The sequence below is a fragment of the Hydra viridissima genome, unplaced genomic scaffold (genome assembly GCF_058129835.1).
Source record: "Hydra viridissima isolate aposymbiotic clone 2 unplaced genomic scaffold, HvirCarnegie_v1 scaffold_7, whole genome shotgun sequence".
NCBI lineage: Eukaryota > Metazoa > Cnidaria > Hydrozoa > Anthoathecata > Hydridae > Hydra > Hydra viridissima.
The window spans coordinates 8,248,927-8,270,532 of NW_028324306.1; the positions used below are offsets into that span (position 1 = coordinate 8,248,927).

Sequence of the window (21,606 nt, forward strand, 5' to 3'; positions counted from 1 at the left end):
CTAATTCAAAGCCTAGCAACTAATGACGAAACGACGTTAAAACGACATTAAACATAAAGCATTTCTGTAGGAATTATATAATGAATTAAATTATGATTATTATAAATATTACTTATATTATTATAATATATTGTTATAAATATTACTCAAGTAATAATATTTTAAAGTTGTTCTTTATAATAGGTAATATGTAAATTTTTTATTTATAAATAGTGACATGAAAGCAAATGAAATCAGTTTTATGTAAGTTGAAAGTTAAACTTAAGTTAAACGTAACCATGTAAGAGATTTACGAAAAATAGGATTAGGTAACTAAAATATATACAAAACACATATAAATCAAAATTAAATATATTTTTAAAATAAATTAATTTGAGTCTGTCGAATCTTCAAATAAATTGGATTGGCTAAACATCCGATGTTTTCTGGGCATTGGCATTTTTAATTCACATGGATTACGAAGACCAATGTGTGCAGCATCTAAAAAATAGTATAAAATTAAATTTTGACATATCAATAATTACAATATAGTATAAATCATAACGTAGTTAGGTTACTAATAAACAACTTTTATTTAAGGTGACATTGTTATTAATGGTGCAATTAATGAAGTGTATGCACCTCCGGTCGATATAGACTTCCAGCCGGAAGAGTAAACCTTTTTATATAATTACTAATTAAATAAAAAGTTACTTTGACATTTTGGATCAGGATGTGCACTGTCACAATCATTTGTATCCATAGCCTTAATCAATTTCTTGTATTCAACAACGAAGACCAATAAAAATTTATACATACATATATATATATATATATATATATATATATATATATATATATATATATATATATATATATATATATACATATATATATATTAGGGTGTCCCAAAATTATACAAAAAAACACTTTTTTTTAAAACTCCTCTTGTACACCCAAAATTCCTTGTCTATACTAAGGCAGAAGACAAATACATGCTAAAAAATTACTCTCAGATCATTTTAAGTGCTTACTGTAAAATTCCAAAATCTCTATTTTTTAGCTTTTCAAAATATCAAAATAAAATAAATAACAGTGTGATTATTTTGTCCACTAATATATATTAATATTATCATAAAGAGAGCTTTAAATATTTATAAGTTCTTTTTGAGTTACATTCTTTGTTACTTTTTTTCTCTCCTCTCTTGCTATCAATAGTATATTTTGGCGCTGTTCTTCCTTTTGAGAATATTTAAAAAAGTCGTTTATTAAGCCTAGGGATTGCAATCCCGCATTGCGGGATCCCGCAATCCCGCGGGATCCCGCATTAATTTAGCGCATGCAAGATCCCGCAAAAACTACTGCGGGATCCGCGGGATTTGCGGGATTTTGAAACAATTGCTTTTAAACAAAAAAGGTCAATTCTTTTAAACAAAAAAGACAAAAAAGATATCAAATTAAAAGTGTTTATTGTATTTGTGAAACAAATCCATTTAAAAATTTATCTTCAGCTATTAAAATATTTTTCTTAGCTATAAATATAAAAAAATCATTCAAAAATAAGCAATTATTTAGCAAAACATTAGTCAAACTCGTTCAAATTTTTTTTTGTTTAATTAATAATTATGTTGAAATTTTCGCTAATGAGTATGTTCAAATTTTTGTTAATGAGTATGTTGAAAACGTGAAATTGAAAACGTGCGTGTATAATTGTAAAAAATATACTTTTAAAAACTACTTTTTAAAAAGTCTTTAAAAATTATTTACATCAAGATTTTAAAACAAAAGTACTAAGCATATCGCAAATTAAAACTATATGGAATTATTTTAAAAAAAGTGATAATGAAGAAAATGCGAAGTGCATGTTATGTTCGGCTATTTTAAAAATTAATCAAAGATCAACTAAAGGGTTATTAATCCATTTAAAAACTAAACGTGGCACCGATTTAAAATCAAACGTTTTACAACAAGACGGAGCTTCAACTTCAAAACAGCATGAATCAGTTGAACTAGAGCCTAAAATATACATCGACTGCGAAGACGAAGAAGTAATTCCATCGAAAAAAGTCAGAACAATTGACACGTTTTTCGTAAAGGAAATTTCTATGGAAAAAAATGGTATCGCGCATGGTTGCAAAAGATGGCTTTACATTTAATAGTTTTTGCACATCTTCAGATTTACGGTACTTGTTTTCAAAGAGTGGTTTCCGGCTCCCTACTTCACCTAATACTATAAGATTGATGGTAGTTAAATTCTCAGATTCTGTAAAAACCGATATAATGCAAAAACTCACATCACTAAAAAAGCAAAATCAAAAGTTTTAGATAACGTTTGACGAATGGGCATCACAAAATAGTCAGAGATACTTAAACTTAAATGTACATATAGAGGCGAAACACTTTAATCTTGGATTGATTCGAATCCATGGATCGTGTAATGCAGAATATTGCGTCAAGTTAGTTTCAGAAAGGCTAAATAGCTTCGATATTGACCTCCAAGAAGACATTATTGCCATGACCACTGATAGAGCAAGTGTGATGGTAAAAGTCGGTAAAATGATGTCTTTCTATCAACAGCTATGTTATGCTCATGGAATACAACTTGCAGTTATTGATATCTTATACAAGAAAAACAGCGGAGAAGTCGAAGAATCGTTTATTACATATGAAAATTGTGAAGAAGAAGATGAATGTGGTAAAACTGAGGATGATGAAGCTATAAATAAAGAATATGGTTTGACAATGATTTTGGACCGAGCATCAGCTGAATTGGTTAGCAATTACAAAGATCTCATGAAAAAAGTGAGAAAGGTTGTAAAAATATTTAAAAACTCTCCTGTCAAAAATGATACATATTTACAGAAGTATATCCTACAAGAACACGGGAAAAAGCTTCATTTGATTCTTGATTGTAAAACTAGGTGGGACAGTATGTTCGATATGTTAGAAAGATTTCGTAGACTAAAAGTGTGTATTGAAAAAGCCTTAATTGATGTTGGGTCAGAAATTCGTTTCACCCGAGAAGAGTGGTCCCAAATCAATGACTTAATTATTTGCCTGGCACCACTAAAACTTGGTCTTGAACTTTTATGCTGGAGAGAATCGAACCTTGTCACTGCGGAAATAACTTTTCAATTTATGCTAAATAAATTGCAAAAGCAATCATCACTTTTGAGCATAGATTTAGCCGCGGCACTTCGTGAGAGGTTTACACAACGTCGTAATAAGAATTTAAATGGACTACTAGTTTTCTTACAAAATCCGACGAAGAAAATGAACTCGAAGAAAAAGAAGCTGTAGATTCTATTAACAATTCCCAAATACTTACTCCTACAATTCTATCTTTGAAAAAAGAATTGGAAAATCAAACACAGAAAGACAAGAAAAGCTGGACAGAAAATGTAAAGGAGATACCAAATTTAGATTCTTTAGATAAATTATTGAAGCCGGAAATGTCTGCCTATGAAAGTAATGGAGTAAGAGGCACGTTTCTAGATATAGCGCATAGTTACTTGATGACCATACCACCAATAAGCGTAGAGGCCGAGCAAGCTTTTTCAGCTGCTGGTTACATATGCAGTCCTTTGAGGAGTAGATTAAGTGATGATACTTTAAGTAGGGTCTGTTTCTTAAGAGTCCATTTCTTACAATCATTTTCTCAATTTGATATTTCAAAAAACAAATAAAGCTAATAGTTCTACGTAAAGCTAAAAGATGTTCTATGTACTTTGGCTTATCTTTTTGTTCATTAAATGTTAAGAATTATATTGATTTACAAATGAATTGCGTTTTTTGGCTTTATTTACCTTATCTTATCAATCTAATAAGTTGAGTATATTTTTTCTAAAATACTTGAAAGAAAAATACAATTGTCATTTTGCCTTTTATAATGTGCATAAGAAACCTACTAATCCCGCGCGGGATCCCGCGGGATCCGCACAAAAATTAAAAAAATCCGCGCGGATCCCGCGGGATTGAAAAGTGTGCGGGATTGCAATCCCTAATTAAGCCAATGTTTCTTTCAGCGCAGTCATTAGTTACACTAAGTCCTTTAACAAAAACTTCAAAAACACCATATGATTCAGTTTTTGAAAAGTTGGGATGAGAAGAAACCCAATCTTTAACTTGATTTGTGATTCCAAGGCGTAAAAATATAAGCCAGCTATCAGCAGTAACAAGTTCTGAAAGCTTGCTGTTTGGTAAGATTAAAACTGGATTAGGTTTTTCCATATTTATACTTTTTTGCTCTGGAACTGGAAAAGAAATTAACGAATTCAAAATCTGATACTTAACAGACATTTCCAAGTGAGAATCAACGAGTGAAAACACAACTATTGCTGGAGAAAGATACCACGAATGTTTATGAAAACTTTTAATCAAAGCATTACCAATATCAGCATTAAATTCATCCTTGATAACATATGCTGCTTTAAAAGCATTAAAATCATTAAGTACAGCGTGTTGAGCGCATCTAGATTTAAGGTACCATGGAGCATAACAAACAGCAACAATAAAGGCACATGTTTCTATTTCTTTTTTATTTTCATCAGGTAAAAAGCTTATAACAGTGGATGTCATCTCTAGTGAAAGAATATACAAAGCATCCGCCATAAATCTTGCTTCGTGACAAGCTCCAGGTTGATGAATTTTAAATTCTTTAAGCTTATCAGATTCGACGCCAAGATAAAAAGCCAAATATTTTACAAGGTGATTATAGTCATTTCTTGGAAAAATTTTATTCTCTAATGAATACTTTGCATAATCTTTAGCTGCTAGCGCCAAGATGTGAAGCTTGCTACCTATTTTGAGCTTGTTCCAATCAAATTTTTTCAGTTCTGGAACTCTTGAATTCACAGATTCATGAGAAGTTTCCCAGTTTCTTTGAAAAGCCAAGTACATAGATTTACTTGGACCCTTAGATTTAACTTTAGTGATAGCCTGTATTGCATGATTTATATGAAGTTCATATATGTGGTGACGACACATAAACCAAAACAGACATTTATTAAGAATTCTACTTATTATTATTATAGCTCCGTTTAGTCTACCTGTATTACTTGATGTAGTATCGGTACAGACTCCAATTATATTATCCGCTATTTCAAAGTACTCTAAAATGTTTTGAATAACAATGGCTTGATTTTTTCCTTTAGTGCTCTCTACAGGTATAATTCCAAGTAGGCGATCGTCTTTTGTAGTAAATTCAGGACTGGTAACAGATATAGCAACCCTTTCCTTCTTAACAGTAATTTTTAACTTTTCCTCTATTTCTTTTACCAACTTACTGTCAAAGTGCAAGATCAAATTCTTTCCTGCCATTTCTTCGTAATAGCTTGATCTGATGGTGGTACCTAAATTAAAAAGAATTTATTTCTCTTTATAACTACTATTGATTGTTTTAATATCAGGGTGTTAGCCAAAATTAAACATTATACCACGTTTTTGCTGTATTGGGAATATTTATTGTTGTTGTTCAGGAAAATATTGGAAATTTTCAAGAAATTGTCCTAAAAAACTCAAAATAAGAATAAAAAAAAAAAGTCATTGATTTTTAGGAATTTTGAAACCATTGTGAATTCCCCAATATACACCTTTGGGCTAGCTAACACCCTGAATATAAATATTTTGAATGTAAACAAATCTACCTAAATCTTCAATATACTTGAATCTACTTCTAGCTACTGAGCTTCTAGATATATTTAAGTCATTGACATTTCCGCCTAAAGCTTTAATAACAGCTCCTAGAAACATTGTTTGTGAGCGAATGCTGATTCCGCATCTAACACTAACAGGTGTTGTAGCTAATATAAGATTGTCTCTGTCAAACTCTATTGCAATTTCTGAACAGCCCAACTTAGAGTGTTTTTGACGCTTTAGCTTTGTGTGTGTTGGAAGCTGGGTTTCACCCCTTTCTTGAAAATCTAAATCACTATCACTAGAAACTGAAGATTGGTGAGCAGCAGAACCTAAGTAACAAAAAGCAGTAATTACTTTATAAAGCAAATATAAATTTTAATTAAACCATTATTAAGAATAATTATTTAAAAGTTTTCAATTAAAGTTAAAATTTGAGATATCATTTACCTGATGCCTCAAATTCATCTGAGTTATGAGAGATCACTTCATCCATTTCAAAATCAACTTTTCTATCCAATCCAAAATATTCATTAACTCTACATTTTTCTTCATAAGATCTCATTCTTTCATACCTTTTAATTCTCCCTTCAACTCTTTGCTGCATATCAATGTCATATTTATCACTTATTACACCTCTCCTCATTGTTCTTTGATCTTGAAGAAAAGCCAAATCTTCTATAACTGCATCATTCGATCTTGGCATATCTTTATCTGATTTGATTTTATCTTCTATGTTGTTTTGAGAAATATCAAATAAATTCTCAAGAAATTCTTTAAACCGATTTTCGTGATTTTTTTTGGTAATTGTGTTCCAGGAAAGATAACTTGTATTTCGCATAGAAATGTACAGTTTATTTAGTTTAATAAATTTTTTAACAATTTGTACTTCAGAAATTATATACTTTCCAAAACCAGCATATTTCCATATGTTTACAACTTTTCTAAGGCAACATATCTCCATACTTTTATAACAAAAATCTTTGTCATGGCAAACCATATCCCTACTCCCACTCTTTGTTTTGCAAGAGAAATTTTCTTGAGTAGACTTGAACCTTTTACTTTTTTCTGTAATAACATACTGATAATATCGTAGAACTGTTCCATTTGTTGGTAGTTGATGTATGGGAAAAACAGAAATTGGACTTCTGAGAATGTAAAGTGGTCGACGCGGGTTTAAATTAACATTATAGTTGGATTTTTTTATTTTAGCAGTCTTTTTTCTTTTCGCCATAACATAAATATATTTTAATTTTTTTATAATTAATTTTTATCAATATTTAATTTGTAATAATAAACTACGCAAAATATTCTTTTGTAAAGAGTAACAGTTTGATTCGTTGTTTTTTTATCAGAAAAAAACGATTGACTTAAGTTTGTTTACCTTATTTAATCAAGATTGCGGCTTTCAAAGTTGGTGTATTCACAAGTCGATATTTTAAATAAGATAAAGTTGGTTTAATCAAAATCAATAATTGCAAAGAAAACAACTAATTGTCAAAAAAGTACAAAAATAATACTAAAATAATTATTGTATTAAAAACATATCAGTATATATATATTAGGGCTGTCCAAAAAAAATTTTTTTTTCAGATTTGATTGCATAGTTGTTTATTTTGTGCCATTTGACATAGTAATTAACTGTGCAAAAAATCTTTCCAATCAGATAATGTTTAGGGGGTGCTCAATGACTATAAAGTTTTACGAAAAATGTGAAAAACATGGAAAAAGTAACAAAGTTCCACAAATTTCTAAAACCCGGTTAATTAGATTTTTCAGATTTGATCAGTTTTAATTATCTCTAAATATTAAATTCTGAATACAAATTACAATCCACATCCACTTTAGACTGGTTTATTAGCAGAGAAATTAATGAAATAAAATACTGCAATACGACTAAAGTTCTGCGGTTTTTGTTATATCAGAATTTTTCCAAAATAAAACACTAGGATTTTTGACTCTTTGTCATTGATTAAAATACGAATTATAAACAAAAAAACATATGAGCAATTAACATTTAATTATCGTAATGTTATAGTTCGTGCAATGTTAATGCTAGCGAGGACTATAACTCTTCAGAGTACACTTTCTGGCATCTGGCACTCACTTTCTGTGATCCTCAACCACCTGAATTAACCTCTGCATTTCAGATTCATTCCTTGTAATCGATTCATTAAACATTGACATTAAAGCCACAGATCGTTCGGCAGCATCATTTACTACTTTCAATGAATATACTAAATTTTTTCCTTCTTGGTATTCTGGGGAATCATTCCAGGTAGCTGGATCGTTGTTGAACAGAAAATCAATATCAACCTTCATTGACCGCAACGCACTTGCTGAAACTGATGTCACCAGCATGTCCAGAGATTTCTTCTCTAGACTTTCAATGTTCTTTAATTTGATCAACCTTTCAGACCAGTTCTCACCGTGAAATTTCATGTTGGAAATCATTTTTCGCTTCTCTTCCGTTTGAAGTTTGTTTGAAAACAAAGCTAGTGGGACCAATTCTGGTGAAAGGTACCACAAATGGTTTTGAAAGTTCTTGACTGCTGCTTCGGAAATCGTTTTATTCACAACTGCAAACTGCTTAAGTTGCTGAAACAGAAACAAGTCATTAACTGGAGCATCGCTGGCATTTGTGCATGATATCCAAGATTTTACATAAACCAGACTAGCAAATAAGCAAAATTCACAGAGATTTTTTTCCTCTTTTGTGGTCAACTTGAACTCTTCACGAAATAAATAAATCTTAAAACAATAAATAACCTTGGCCATCCAGCGAGCCATGTGATAAGCACCAGGGATCTTGAAATGATAATTTTTCTCTTCTTGATCAGGCAGTTTTCCAAGTATTAACAGACAGAGATCCATGATTTCTTTGTAGTCATCCCTTGGCATTTTAACATGCAGGTTTTCTTTGAGGAATGCAATCACTTCATTTTGTAGTTCTTGCACCAGGGGTATTTTCATTCGAATGTCATCCAGAGGTTTAAAATTTCCTTGATTAACTTTGGGCCAATATTGCTGAAATCTCTGGAAAAGAGGTATGTTGGGACCAGATGATGGTCCAAATAGTGATCCAAACACTCCTGCTACTATGATCTCATGAACATGGTGTCTGCAAGCGAAATATAACAAATTTCTACCTATATGTTTCTCTAGAACTACACATGCACCATTTTTGGAGCCAGTGTTAGAGGCTGTAGTATCAAAACTCATTCCAATAACATCACCAATTATGTCCCAGAAATTAAGCAGATGAATAACTGCTTTTGCTTGGGCTTCTCCAGTTCCAGCTGATAGTTTTGCTATTCCAAGTATTTTGTCAACATTGTGACCTGTCACACCTACAGATAGCCGGTCAACATTTGCTTTAGGGGCTGCAGAATTTGTACGATCTATCATCAGTTTGCCATCCCAGTGGACGATTAATGGTGGTTTGTCCAAATCGCAGAATTCAGTTCGAACAGTGGCTTCAATATTTGATCGATGATAGGTTCGTTTTCTACGGACTGTAGAACGTGACAATGATCCATCATTGAGGTTCTGTCCACCAGCCCTTGCAATTGCTGCTGCTAGTATAGTAAATTTTTGTGTCAGATAGATTAATTCTGTCTAATGTTGATGAAACATCAGGCGAGTCAAGAATTGTATCTAAGATACATTGTCGTTTTGGAGTACTTGCTAAACTTGATTCAGCTGACCCTGAAGAACTTGCTTTACTGACTTGTTGTCTGTAATAAACAGGGATTTCTATCTCAAAATCTCTATCAACCATTTTGTCATTATCAACAGCATCGTTATCGTTGTCATCACTATAACTTTCGTCATGTAAAGGTTCAATAACAGGAACTATTGCACTCGCACCAGATTGTTTTTGCTCTTCTTTTAGCTTTCGTTCTCTCTCTGCTTGTTTCCTTGCTTCATTTCTTTCTTCTAATTTTGAAAGTTCTTTGTCCTCTCCAAACATCACCATTTTTCTCTGACATCTCTGATCCAATAAAAATTCTTTATCTTCTTCAATTCTGATCATGGTTTCAGCATCCTTGTGGGCAATGTCAAAAAGTAGGCCAATGGTGTCTGTAAATGATTTCTCTCTCAATTTCTGAGAATCTGACAATCTGGATTTATTTTTTTTTTATTAATTTAAATTCCTGGACTAAAGTTTTCAACTTTAAGACTACATTCGGATGAAATGCTGTCGGAATACGGGCTTTATTCCAAATAATAATCAGTTCATCAACAGTTGTTTTAAGACTTTCAGGCACTGACTTTTTGGTTGAATTAAGATGATAAAAAAAATGTTTTTAAAACATCAGATGTTAAGGGAAGAACTTTATCTGGAAGATTTGGCTCTGGTTGTCCAATTAAAAAGATTTTGGTTTGAAGTCGTGTAGAGATAGCAACACGAGATGATGCTGCCATTTCAATGATAACTGAAATATTATGAGAAAATCAAAACTCAATACCATATTATACAAACTTATCATGCAGTTGTTGGTTTATGCAGCTGCAGCAATATATTATAATAATTATTACTAAAGAAATTAAATAAATATTTTCAAATTAGAAATTATTATTATCTGCACTTAATAACAAACAATACACTACCAGACTACCATGCTAGTTTTCTGTAATAGGTTACTAAGGTTAGGTACTATCAAAATATTAATACATTTGTTGTCAAACTGAAATTCCAAATAAAAATAATATTTATACTTGTAAACCTTTTTATTCTGTTTGAACTAATTCTAAATTGAGTTAAATAATAATATTAAAATTATGAATACAAGTTTTAACAAAATGATATAAACACAGTTGTTTTAAACACTAGCAGACATTTTTTAGTCTGGTGCCCTAATGACAGTTAATCTGCTGCACTTTAATTAATCTATATAGCACGCAATCAGACAATATTTCAGTGGAAAAAATCTAACTAACCAGGTTCTAGAAATTTTTGGAACTTTGGAACTTTTTACACATTTTTGACGTTTTTCGTAAAACTTTATGGTGATTGAGCACCCCCTAAACATTATCTGATTGGAAAGATTTTTTCCACAGTCAATTACTATGTCAAATGGCACAAAATAAACAACTATGCATTCAAATCCGAGAAAAAAATTTTTTTCCTGTGTTCACATGAACAGCCCTAATATATATATATACATATTGTTTTTAAAAGTTCTTAATATTTAGAACAGTGATCAAGAAAAGTGTGATAATACTAAGTTATTGAGTTGCCACCATATCCTACTACAAAGCTACCAATATTTTTTTAATGATTACAGATGTTTAAACTATAAAAAACTACAGTTATTAGAATTGTTAAAAGAGTAAGTTTTTATTTAGAAGAAGCGGAAATATTTGAGTTTAAAAAAAATCAGTATATTTAATAAAATCCCTTTTTTCAAATTTCTACAGTAAGCACTTGAAGTGATCTTAAAAACCTTTTTTCAATACTAGTGGTCTTCTATAAGTGTATAGACAAAGAATTTGGTGTGTACAACTTTTTTTTTTTTTTTTTTCATATTTTTGGGACACCCTAATATATATATATATATATATATATATATATATATATATATATATATATATATATATATATATATATATATATATATAAATCAATAATATTATTTATCTAAAAAAGAATTACTTTTGAAATGTTTTGGATCAGGTTGCGTAGCCTCTTTTTTATTCATGGTTGTGTTTTTTGATCCACCACATCAAAAGTACCTATATGAAAGAAAAGATTGGAAAACCTTTAACCAAGGATTCATACATACATAAATACAGAGACAGTTGGAGATTAAGACTTTTCAGGGCCCAGGGTTCTTTTTAGAGAACTTCCTCTGTTATATATAGCTTCTTTTTTTTTTTTGAAGTAATGGTTTTAAATAACAATTGTAAAAACAATGTATCATAAATACTTATACTTTTAGCATTTCGCCTAGCAGCTCTGCCACCATTCTTATCCTTAGCATTATACAAAAATCTTATGATGCGCAACTCAACAGCATTTCGAGTTTCATTTGGAAATTTAGTCAAAATACAGCCCTTTACAAGTTTCTCCAACTTAACTGGAAGTTTTAATTTTCCATTTTTTCCATTTCGATTAATTTGTTTTGCCAAATCAATTGATAAAAGAAGATTTAGCAAACGCTGACAAAGGTCATTGGCATCACAGCCACCCTCTTGAAGTAGCCACTGAAATATTTCTTCAGATAAAACAATATCTGCATTTGCTAAATCATCAGGTGTACAAAATAAAGGAATTTTTCTTTGTACACTTTCATGATGGTACTGCTTTCAGAATTAAGTTTGTCAAGCTGTCCAGCCGTTGTGAAATTAAAGCTAGTTTTTGCAAAATGACAGCTTGACCACATCGAACAGCTTGCACTGTGTCAGAATCAATACCTGCATCATTGCAAAGAACATTAAGCTCATTGAGCACTGCATGAGTACTACTTGCTTGTGCTTTTTTTGGACCAACTGAAGCTGATGCTGACACTTTGCCTTTCAAAGGTTTACAAAAATTTGAAATGTTAGGAGGTGAAATTTGTGATTGGTTTTTATCAACATGTTGTTTAGAAGAAACTGGTTAGATATATGCATTGGAACTAAAGGTGGAGAACAAAATGGAGATAGTGGCTCATTGTCTTCAACATTCAGTGGTTTAAGAAACAGTGCTGTAAAGGCATCAATGTCAGTTCCACTGGTTAGGTTTTCCAATGGCTGCAAAGGTATGCGTTTATTAGGACGAACTCTAAATAAATTATCAACAGAATTTATTATCAAATTTTCTTAAAAAGAAATTTAAAAAATTAGATTTTATAAATACCTGAACTTTATATACTTCATTAATCTCTGGGCACCAAACTTTTTAACTTTAACTGCATGTCTTAAACTGTTTATAGTTTGGTGACAACTGTCTTTATTTGGAACAACTTGTAGAAGACATGCATCAAACAGTTCATCTTTCCACAGGGCTTGAATACGAACAACATGATCAATTGGCAATGAATTCCAATCATCAATTGAGTAGTCTTTATAGTCTAAGAGCATGATATCTTCTTCATTTACTATATCATGAATATTTATTGTTATTGCTCACAAAATATTAAAATTTTTTATTGATATTGTCCCATTACTACATTGTAAAAAAAAGGTCATGAAGTTTTCAAAATTTTAAACCAATTAGAAATTTAGTGGTTTAAAGGGTGTTTAACACCCTGGTTAACACCCTGATTATATCTGTTAATACAATTATTCTAAAATATGTGCAACAACAACAACAAAAAAGTTATTGTCAAAAACAGAAAAAATAAATTTATTATTAATAAATAATAAATAGAGGAAAATACATAATAAGAAATATACCATAATATAAATGTTACATATTAAGACATATAGTTTGAATTACAATATGGAATAATGATAAATCTTTGCTTATACGGATAACAAATACACTTATTTACAGGAGCTAAATTATTCAAATGTGTTGTAGATTTAAAATAAATACCGATACCAAGAGAAGAAGATTCATAAGGTCCAATTGTATACAGATTTTTATGTAGCTTTAAAATATAACCAGAATCTAAAATAGTTGGGCCACTCAAAACATTTGTAATCAAAATAATTCCTTGTGATGTAACACAACAATTGTCCGGCGGTTTACAACTAAAAGAAAGAGGCATTTCTCTTTCAGTTATAGAATGACTACAGATATTTCTCATATTACTTAAAAGATGAGGAAATATGTTAGATGTAGCTTTAATTTTACGTTTTAAAATTGATAAATAATTTTCAAAACGAAATGTAGAAAAGTAGTCAAGAGGCTGTTGATATAAATTAGCAAAATATGTTAAATGTCGCAAAACATGAAAATTATATGACATACACTTTGGTGTAAACAATTCTGGACATTTTGCGACAAAATGACTGATACACCCTTTAGCACAATCCATGTAATCATTAAATCTGTTGGAACAAAGACAATACAATGCATAATGTAATAACAAAAAATGTTCATAATAATCTGGCAGCAAAATCTTTTCCAACAAAAATGGCTCTAAATATAATTAAAAAAAACGATATTCTGTAGCTTTGTAATGGCACAGTTCTGATAAAGGTCTGATTTTACAATGAAATTCAATAGGAATAAATTTAGAAAAGTTTGTCATAATTTCTGCTACTTGCGACATTTGGTTTAAGCTTAATTTACAAGGAAGATGTGGATACTGAGAAACTGATGTAAAATAGAAAAAAACATAATTTTTTACAAACACCAAGGCACTCCAGATGGTGGTATTCTGGAGGAAATGAAGAATGTAAACCACTACCCGATATGGCAGCTAAAGGTGATAAAATAATTTGATTATTGTCTTTCATATCACGATAACTAAAATCATTACGCATATCACAATTATTTTTTAAATATAAAGTTCGATGTTCAACAGTTTCACCTTCAACTTTACAATATGAACATCCAAGTTTTGCAGTATGGTACTTGATACCTTGAAGCATTGCTCTTGCAGGTGCATCACAAGCAAAAATTATACTATTGATGACAAATGTTACATTTTTATATACAAAACCTTGAGACTTTAATATTGACAACTCACCACACAAATATGTTATCAGAGTACACAAATCAGGTTTTACTGTACCGCAATAAACAGATACTGGTTATGGAAATTTGCTTTTAAACTGTGGAATATACAAGAGTATTGGCCATGCACAAAGCCCAGAGCTTTTAAAAAGTGGCAAACCATCTACATTGAAAATGAAATCTATAGTCGATGAAAAATTAGAAATACCAAATTTTCAATTATTGAAAAATGAAAAAAATTTCCTTTAGCTAATTTTGTAATATCTGTATTTTTAAACTGTGATTTTTTTGTCAATAAATAAATAGAGTTTGGAACATCAGGCACTCTAAATTTAATCAACAATTTTAAAAGATATAACATTGCACGATGACTAATATTAAAAGAAATAAAAAACATAAGCAAATAATCTGCAATGGTTAAGATATTTTCTTTGAAGTCTTCTTTGGACTCTGAAGCCTGATTATCATTGGAATCTTTATACATATTTTGCTCAAAATCTTCTGATTCTGAATGCGTGCAATCTTCTTCATTTAAATATAAATCACTATCTGAATAATTTAAATTATTTTCATTGTTATCAAAACAAACATCAGATATAGAGAAATCAATAGGGAATAGGTCATCACTGTCAACTTGTGCACTACAATTTTGGTCTAAATGAAATATTAAATTACACTATAGCTATATAGTATAAAGTAAATTATTACAATTATAAAAAGATTAGATAAACTACAACATTATATTTTTATATCATCAACTTTAAATGATATCAAACTTTGTTATAACAATATAAAACTTAAATTTTCTGTATCTTTATACCAAAGTTTCAGATTATTTATAGATAAATGATTTATATTTTTATTATTATTTTTATTGATGTTAAATAAATATTCAATATTATTTACCAAGAATTGTTGTAAAAAACAATGAAAATTTTGAATTTGCCCTTCACCTATCAGAACGATTTGATGCCATCAATAAAATATAGAGCTAGTTTATATAAATATAAATATAAGTACAATTTAAGAAATATAATAACATATGCTATAATTAAAATGCTACAAAACAAACTGTCGAAGAAAAAAAAAGTGGTTTCACTAATTTATTACTGCTCTGTTCTTTAAGAATATTAAGCAAGATTATTATTTAATACTGTTAAACTTTAATGGTATTTAATAGTATCATTGAAATTTAACAGTATTAAATAATACTATCAATATACTTAGATTTATTTTGACAACAATTCTACATATTAACAGTATTAATAAAATCAAGATTATTAATAATTATTAATAATCTTGAGTGTTAACACACTTAAATTTTAATCATTAAAATTTAAGAGTGTTATTAATAATCTTGTTTTATATACCATTAAATTAATGGTATATAAAATTTGATTTAAATATCTATTTATAAATAAAAAAAGTTTATTACTTATAAATACTAATTGATATTATTAAATAAAACTAATTTACAAAGTAAAAGTATCAACTTTTCTATGTAGAATACATGAGGACACATAAAGCTTATTTCCAACCCATTTATGATCAGCCACTAAAATAAATAAAACTAATTTAACTTATATTTAGTATTTATAAACAACATATCATTGAAGTGAATCAATAAAAGTAATTATTTTCAGCAAGTTAGTTTTAACGCTTTACAGGTCATTCTTTCCAATAAATTTTACATTTGCATATTCCCATTTTTTTGAATTTTGAAGGAGATCTTCCATCAATTTAACACCTCGTTCAGCAATGATGTTTGTTCTTGGAATATGAACTTTGAATATCTTCTTTCTTCAAGTGTTTCATAAAGCACTTTAAAGCAGCTATACACTTTATTTCAGTCAATGCATATAGTCATATGATTTATCATCAAATAATTGTTTGCTGAACCAATGTTTTTTCCATTGATTTGCAATAAAAGTTGCTGCACTTTCAAGTTTACACCTTCATGTTGGTATAAGAAAATAGGCAAGAAGAAATATGATGCTCTAGAGTTCCATCTGGCACTGTGCAATGGAGGAAGCTTGTGCCACTTATATTTTGGTAATTTTTTATGATTCTTGAAGTAACTAAAAGCTTCGCATAACTCATAAAGGAATTTGAAGTCATCTTGCCATCCCAAGTTTATGTTATAATCAAAACCAGGACTTGTTGATTTACAATTTACAAAATGATCCAAAACGTGTTTTAAAAGGAGATCCAGTATATGATGCTGACATCTAAAATATTGTGGTTTAGTAAAGCCTCTGGTCATTTTGTATTTTTACAATTATACCAATTAATCTTCCTGTGTTTACTGCAGTTGTGTCACATATAATCATTGAAATACATTTCCATGCATCAAAATCATTTAGCAATTTTTTAAAAGCTTCAAAAATATCATTGGATTTTCCACTTTCACATTTAACAATTCCTAAGTTAATTTTCCTTTTCTCATTTTGAAGTATCACAACTTGGTATTCAGTCTTGTTTATTTTCTTTCCATCAAAATGTAGGCAGAATTGTTCTTCTTGTACCATTTTAGCAACAATTTTCTTCATGCTTTCCCCTTGCCTAATTGTTGATCTCCATAATCCTGTCTGACTTGGAGTTTCTATTTCAATATCTTTTTCAAATAACTTTTTACAGATTCTAGCTGATTTATTTGTACTTAAAGATTCAGTTATCACAAGATTAGATGCTAACTTTGTTCTATTATAAACTCTCTTTCTTGACTTTTTTAAATTCCACTGGTTCATAATTGTCTTATGAATCTAAATCTGAACCACTTTCATCTGATGCAGTTGAACTGCTAACTGGACAATTGTTTGCCTTGCTTGTAGAAGCTGTATCTTTTGCATTACAAACTCTGACTTTTGAAGGATGTAATGACACTTGTGTGTTAGTACTTAGTAGTAACTTAGTAGTAACTTCTCCTGAACTTAATAATTGTATGTTATAAAATTTTTTATCTTTAAGACTAAGCCATATGCCCTTAATATTGGTGATATCAAAAAGATCTCCGAAAACAGAGCATTTTTCCTTTTTGCCAGGCTTTTAAAGATACTTGTCATGTTTTTCTATAACCTTTTCAATTTTTCTTCCAGCTGATTTTTTAGAAACTTTTGGAAAGTTGAGTTTGTTCCATAATTTACTTCTTTCAACAGCAATTAACTTTACTTTCTTTTCTGCTTTTTTCAATTGATGCCAGGTAGTTGTAATGTCCAATAATAAGTTTTTTTTAGCATTCTATTAAATGAATCTAATGGTTATTTTTGCACTCATTTTGTGGTGAATGTACACTGCCAATATATAAAGAGTTGAAACATTTATATCAGTATAACAAATTCACAATGGAAATTAAACCGACTCGTTTGACTATTGAATATTACTTAAGTTACTTTTGTGACTTGTTAAAATGACAACTTTTAAGTGTTTGAAATGTAAATTTTTGCTTTCCTATATTGATGGAGGAAAGACAGTTGAAGTACTGTCAACAATTTTAAAAGAAAATTATCAACTTTTTGGGGACAACTTGTGTTTATCATTAGTGATATTTAAAGGCACATTATTCCGTCTTTTAATAAACGATGGATTCTGGCGTCACGGAAAAAGGAAGCTTTTTTATCTAAGAACAGTGATTGGTTGGATATTGTGTATCTTTACCTAACTCAGAAGAGGCAATTACCGACTCAACGCCATCTACTTCTTTTGAAAAACGCGGAAGGCCGTGCGTGTCTTATGGAGATTCGTCAGAATCCAGCAAAAAAAGAAAAAATTCCATGTTACTTAAGGAATATGGATTCGAGCATATCTTTAATACATATCTTCAGGCGTTGCATTCAATAGGAGAAGAAGCAGAAGCAAAACTTGTGGAATCATTAAGGATTGCTGATAAAGACAGAAAAAAATTAATATCGAGTTTTATGGAAAACGCAAGCCAGAAAAATATGCTAACGAATGAAGAAGCACTCAGCATGTTTATTGATTTAGATTTAACAAAAGCACAATATTTGTACATGAAGAAGGTGATAAATGATTGAAACTGTTCCATATTCCCACCATATTGTAAAATTCAAGAAATTAAACAGACCTGCTATCCACCATCTTCTGCAATAGAAATTACGAACACACATCCGAAAATTCTGGAGCTGCAAGATTTATTGGATCACACTGTAGCTAGAATTTTGACCATAGATTCCGTGTGCAGTATTGAAATCAAGCATTTACTTTCATATAGTAAATGGGGCTGTGATGGTTCCTCTGGCCAAAGCCAATACAAGTAGAAACTTCCAGAGGAATCTGAACTTATTTCTGATGCAAATTTGTTTACTAGTTCTTTGGCGCCTATCAAACTAATTGATAAAGTAACTGGCGCAGTTGTTTGGCAAAATCCGGCACCTTCATATGTTCGTTTTTGTCGACCAATATGCATAGAATTTTGCAAAGAGACTTCCAAGAAAACTAAACCCATTGTAGATGAAGTAAAGAGCCAAATAAACTCTTTGCGTGAAATGTGCAAGAATTTGATGAAGATACTCTGCAGCTTTTGAAAGTCAACGAACTGATTTTAGAACTGAAAGTCCCTATGTAGTTGTGATATAGTACCTTTAAGGTGGTACCAGGGCAAAAAACGGCTATTTTTGATAAAGTTTTGAAAAATACTAAAATTAATGTTTTGAATTCTTAAATCTACTTATTTCAATATGCGTTTTGCAAAAACGCATATTGAACAACGACCTTAGAAATGCTTTTTTTTTCGCTAAATCTCAATTTTTCAGAAAAAATAAGTTTTCATAGAAAATAGATAATGGGCTGAAATTTTGCAGGTTTAAAGATGAACATATTACGAATGTTGTCTATAAAGCAAATTTTTGTTATTTTTTATTTAAAACTCATTTTTATCATGCTTTGGTCCAAAACTTCCCTTAGATTTATATCTTAAAGTTCGAATGTCAACCTGGTAAAATTAAAAATGTTTTAAAAAACTCTGTTTCATAGAAAACATTCTTAATACATTAAAGAATTCATGTTCCAATTTTCAAGCAGTTTTGACTCTTTTTGAGTTAGTTATATTAGATGAAAGAATAAGCAGTTTTGGGGTAACATAACAATAATTATGCGCATAATTAATGATGTCATCACTAAATTTTTTTTTTTTTGGCTACTGTTTTATATATTTTTTTTGTTCATTAAAAGAAAAGAGCTAAAGTCTATTAATAGTTTTCAATTTCTTGTTAAAAAGTTACCTTTACCCTGGTACCACCTTAATATACCTATACATTATTTCATAAAAACAACTATTTAAAAATTGTTATTAAGAAACTGTTTTAAATATTTCTATAATTAGTAGGTAAACACTTTAAGTATTTTTCGTCGTTTTTAATAATTTTAAGGTATTTTCATACATTTGTAAAGCATTGTGTTAAAGTGTAAATTAACAAACTGCCAATTTTGAAGTTTTTGATTTTTATTTATTTATTTTTAATATTGTATTACAAAAAATTCTTATAAAAAGTATTTCATTAGAAGCATCATATACTACTTTACATTTGTGCAAAATTTCAAATCTCTATTTTTAGTAACAAAAAAGTTATCGATTTTTGGTCCGTAACACACCTCTATTTTCCGCTGTGAACTGGTAGTGCTAAAACCGGCACTGTATATATATATATATATATATATATATAACATATATGTTATATATGTTATATATATATATATATGTTATATATATATGTTATATTGTTATATATATATATGTTTATATATATATATATAACAGATATGTTATATATGTTATATATATATATGTTATATATATATATGTTATATTGTTATATATATATATGTTTATATATATATATATATATATATAACATATATATATATATATATATATATATATATATATATATATATATATATAAAACCGGCACTGTATATATATATATATATATATATATATATATATATATATATATATATATCTATATATATATCTATATATATATATATATATATATATATATATATATATATATATATATATATATATATATATATATATATATATATATATATCAGGTCCAGGCATATAAAACCTGAACCTCTCCTCCTTAGTAACAATCATCAAAGAGAGCTCAACTAACTCCTGGTAATCTTTTCTTGATTTCCCATCCTGTATTTTATTAATTATTGTTTTTAAACATTAAAATACATACAAAAATAGTTAACAGCAAAATAATGTACTAGAATGAATGATTCATTTTACCTTGTTTTTAGCTGATAAGAATTACCCTGATAGAGACGAGTTAGCTCAGAAACTCTATAGTACTCATTTGCACAGACCCAATGCCTTCAAACTGGAGCGTATTGAAGTAGATAAGAAGGTTCTTCACTCACTAGACTACTCCCAAGATCAGCCTCCATCCCTAGCATCTCTTGTTACTGAGGAATCTTGGCTAATCTTTGATAAGATTGGCCATGGGAAGGGGGAAGTGCAGTGGCTTAAAACCCCTTCACAGTTCTGGGAGCTGAATGATTTTTATCTAGAGTTTGAGACTACCATCAAATTTCTAGATGTAGTCAATGATTCTTCTGAGAGAGCTATCAAATTGGTTCAGGAGCTTATTATGAAATCCAATAAGGAGGAAAAGAGGCAAAATATGTTATTGTTTAACCATGTCTACAAGAGAAGTAAACAAGGATCCAAGAAGAACGATCTTGCAGCAAATGCTACTTCCAGCATTATTTGACTTTTTAGTCAACAAAACTGTACCATGATCAACAAAAAAAAGGATTTTTTAAAAATATTTTCTCAAATTTATATATAAAATGCAATATTGTGGTATGATATTTAAAACTTTTGATGGTTTAACTGTAAAAAATGATAAAAATGTAATCATTAGAAAATGATTGAAATTACAAAAGAAATCGATTGAAAAAGCAAAATATTCGGTTTTCCTAATTTTTTCAAGTTCATTCAGAATTTTTACATAAAAAATTTTATTAAGAGTCCATTTTTATTTGTTTCTATTACTCATTCTGAGTTTACTGATGATTTTTTTTTTATTATTTTCCATTGTTTTAGGGTGGCCCACGGGCGTTGAAATTTCTGAAAAATTGATAAAAATCATCAAAATTAAAAAGTTTAGGGCCCGTGGGCCACCCTTAAACATTAACGAAAAAAAAAAAAAAAAATTTTATATATAAAACCAATATCTGGGCACCTTATAAGCTTCCACTCTAGTTGAAATTTTACAATGACCTATTTTTGAACCACCCTAATATATATATATATATATATATATATATATATATATATATATATATATATATATATATATATATATATATATATATATATATATATATATATATATATATAT

At 29.3% G+C, this 21,606-nt stretch overlaps 2 protein-coding genes and 2 pseudogenes across 4 annotated transcripts in view; all 4 read right to left on the reverse strand.

Moving 5' to 3' along the window:
- Positions 1-335: 335 nt before the first annotated feature.
- The window catches only part of LOC145186840 (uncharacterized), a 22,349-nt pseudogene continuing 1,078 nt past the window's right edge, over positions 336-21,606 (reverse strand). Inside the window, exons 3-6 of the transcript XR_016453997.1 lie at positions 12,458-12,698; positions 11,553-12,382; positions 11,273-11,352; positions 336-480 (exon numbers count right to left, since the gene is read on the reverse strand). The product of XR_016453997.1 is annotated as an uncharacterized LOC145186840 (transcript). The remainder of the gene's footprint in view (positions 481-11,272; positions 11,353-11,552; positions 12,383-12,457; positions 12,699-21,606) is intronic.
- On the reverse strand, positions 974-7,044 carry LOC145196559 (uncharacterized). The gene is made up of 4 exons (XM_090092574.1): positions 6,064-7,044; positions 5,625-5,945; positions 3,990-5,330; positions 974-1,253 (listed from the first exon to the last, which is right to left on the reverse strand). Exons 1-4 carry the CDS (start codon positions 6,845-6,847, stop codon positions 1,126-1,128), a joined length of 2,574 nt encoding a protein of 857 aa, XP_089948700.1. The 5' UTR covers positions 6,848-7,044; the 3' UTR covers positions 974-1,125.
- Positions 7,565-9,023, reverse strand: LOC145182641 (uncharacterized). The gene is made up of 2 exons (XM_090092575.1): positions 8,383-9,023; positions 7,565-8,211 (listed from the first exon to the last, which is right to left on the reverse strand). The coding sequence occupies exons 1-2, from the start codon at positions 9,019-9,021 to the stop codon at positions 7,717-7,719; spliced, it is 1,134 nt and encodes a 377-aa protein (XP_089948701.1). The 5' UTR covers positions 9,022-9,023; the 3' UTR covers positions 7,565-7,716.
- On the reverse strand, positions 13,008-15,368 carry LOC145193541 (uncharacterized; annotated as a pseudogene). Its single transcript, XR_016453995.1, has 2 exons — positions 15,134-15,368; positions 13,008-14,881 (listed from the first exon to the last, which is right to left on the reverse strand). The product of XR_016453995.1 is annotated as an uncharacterized LOC145193541 (transcript).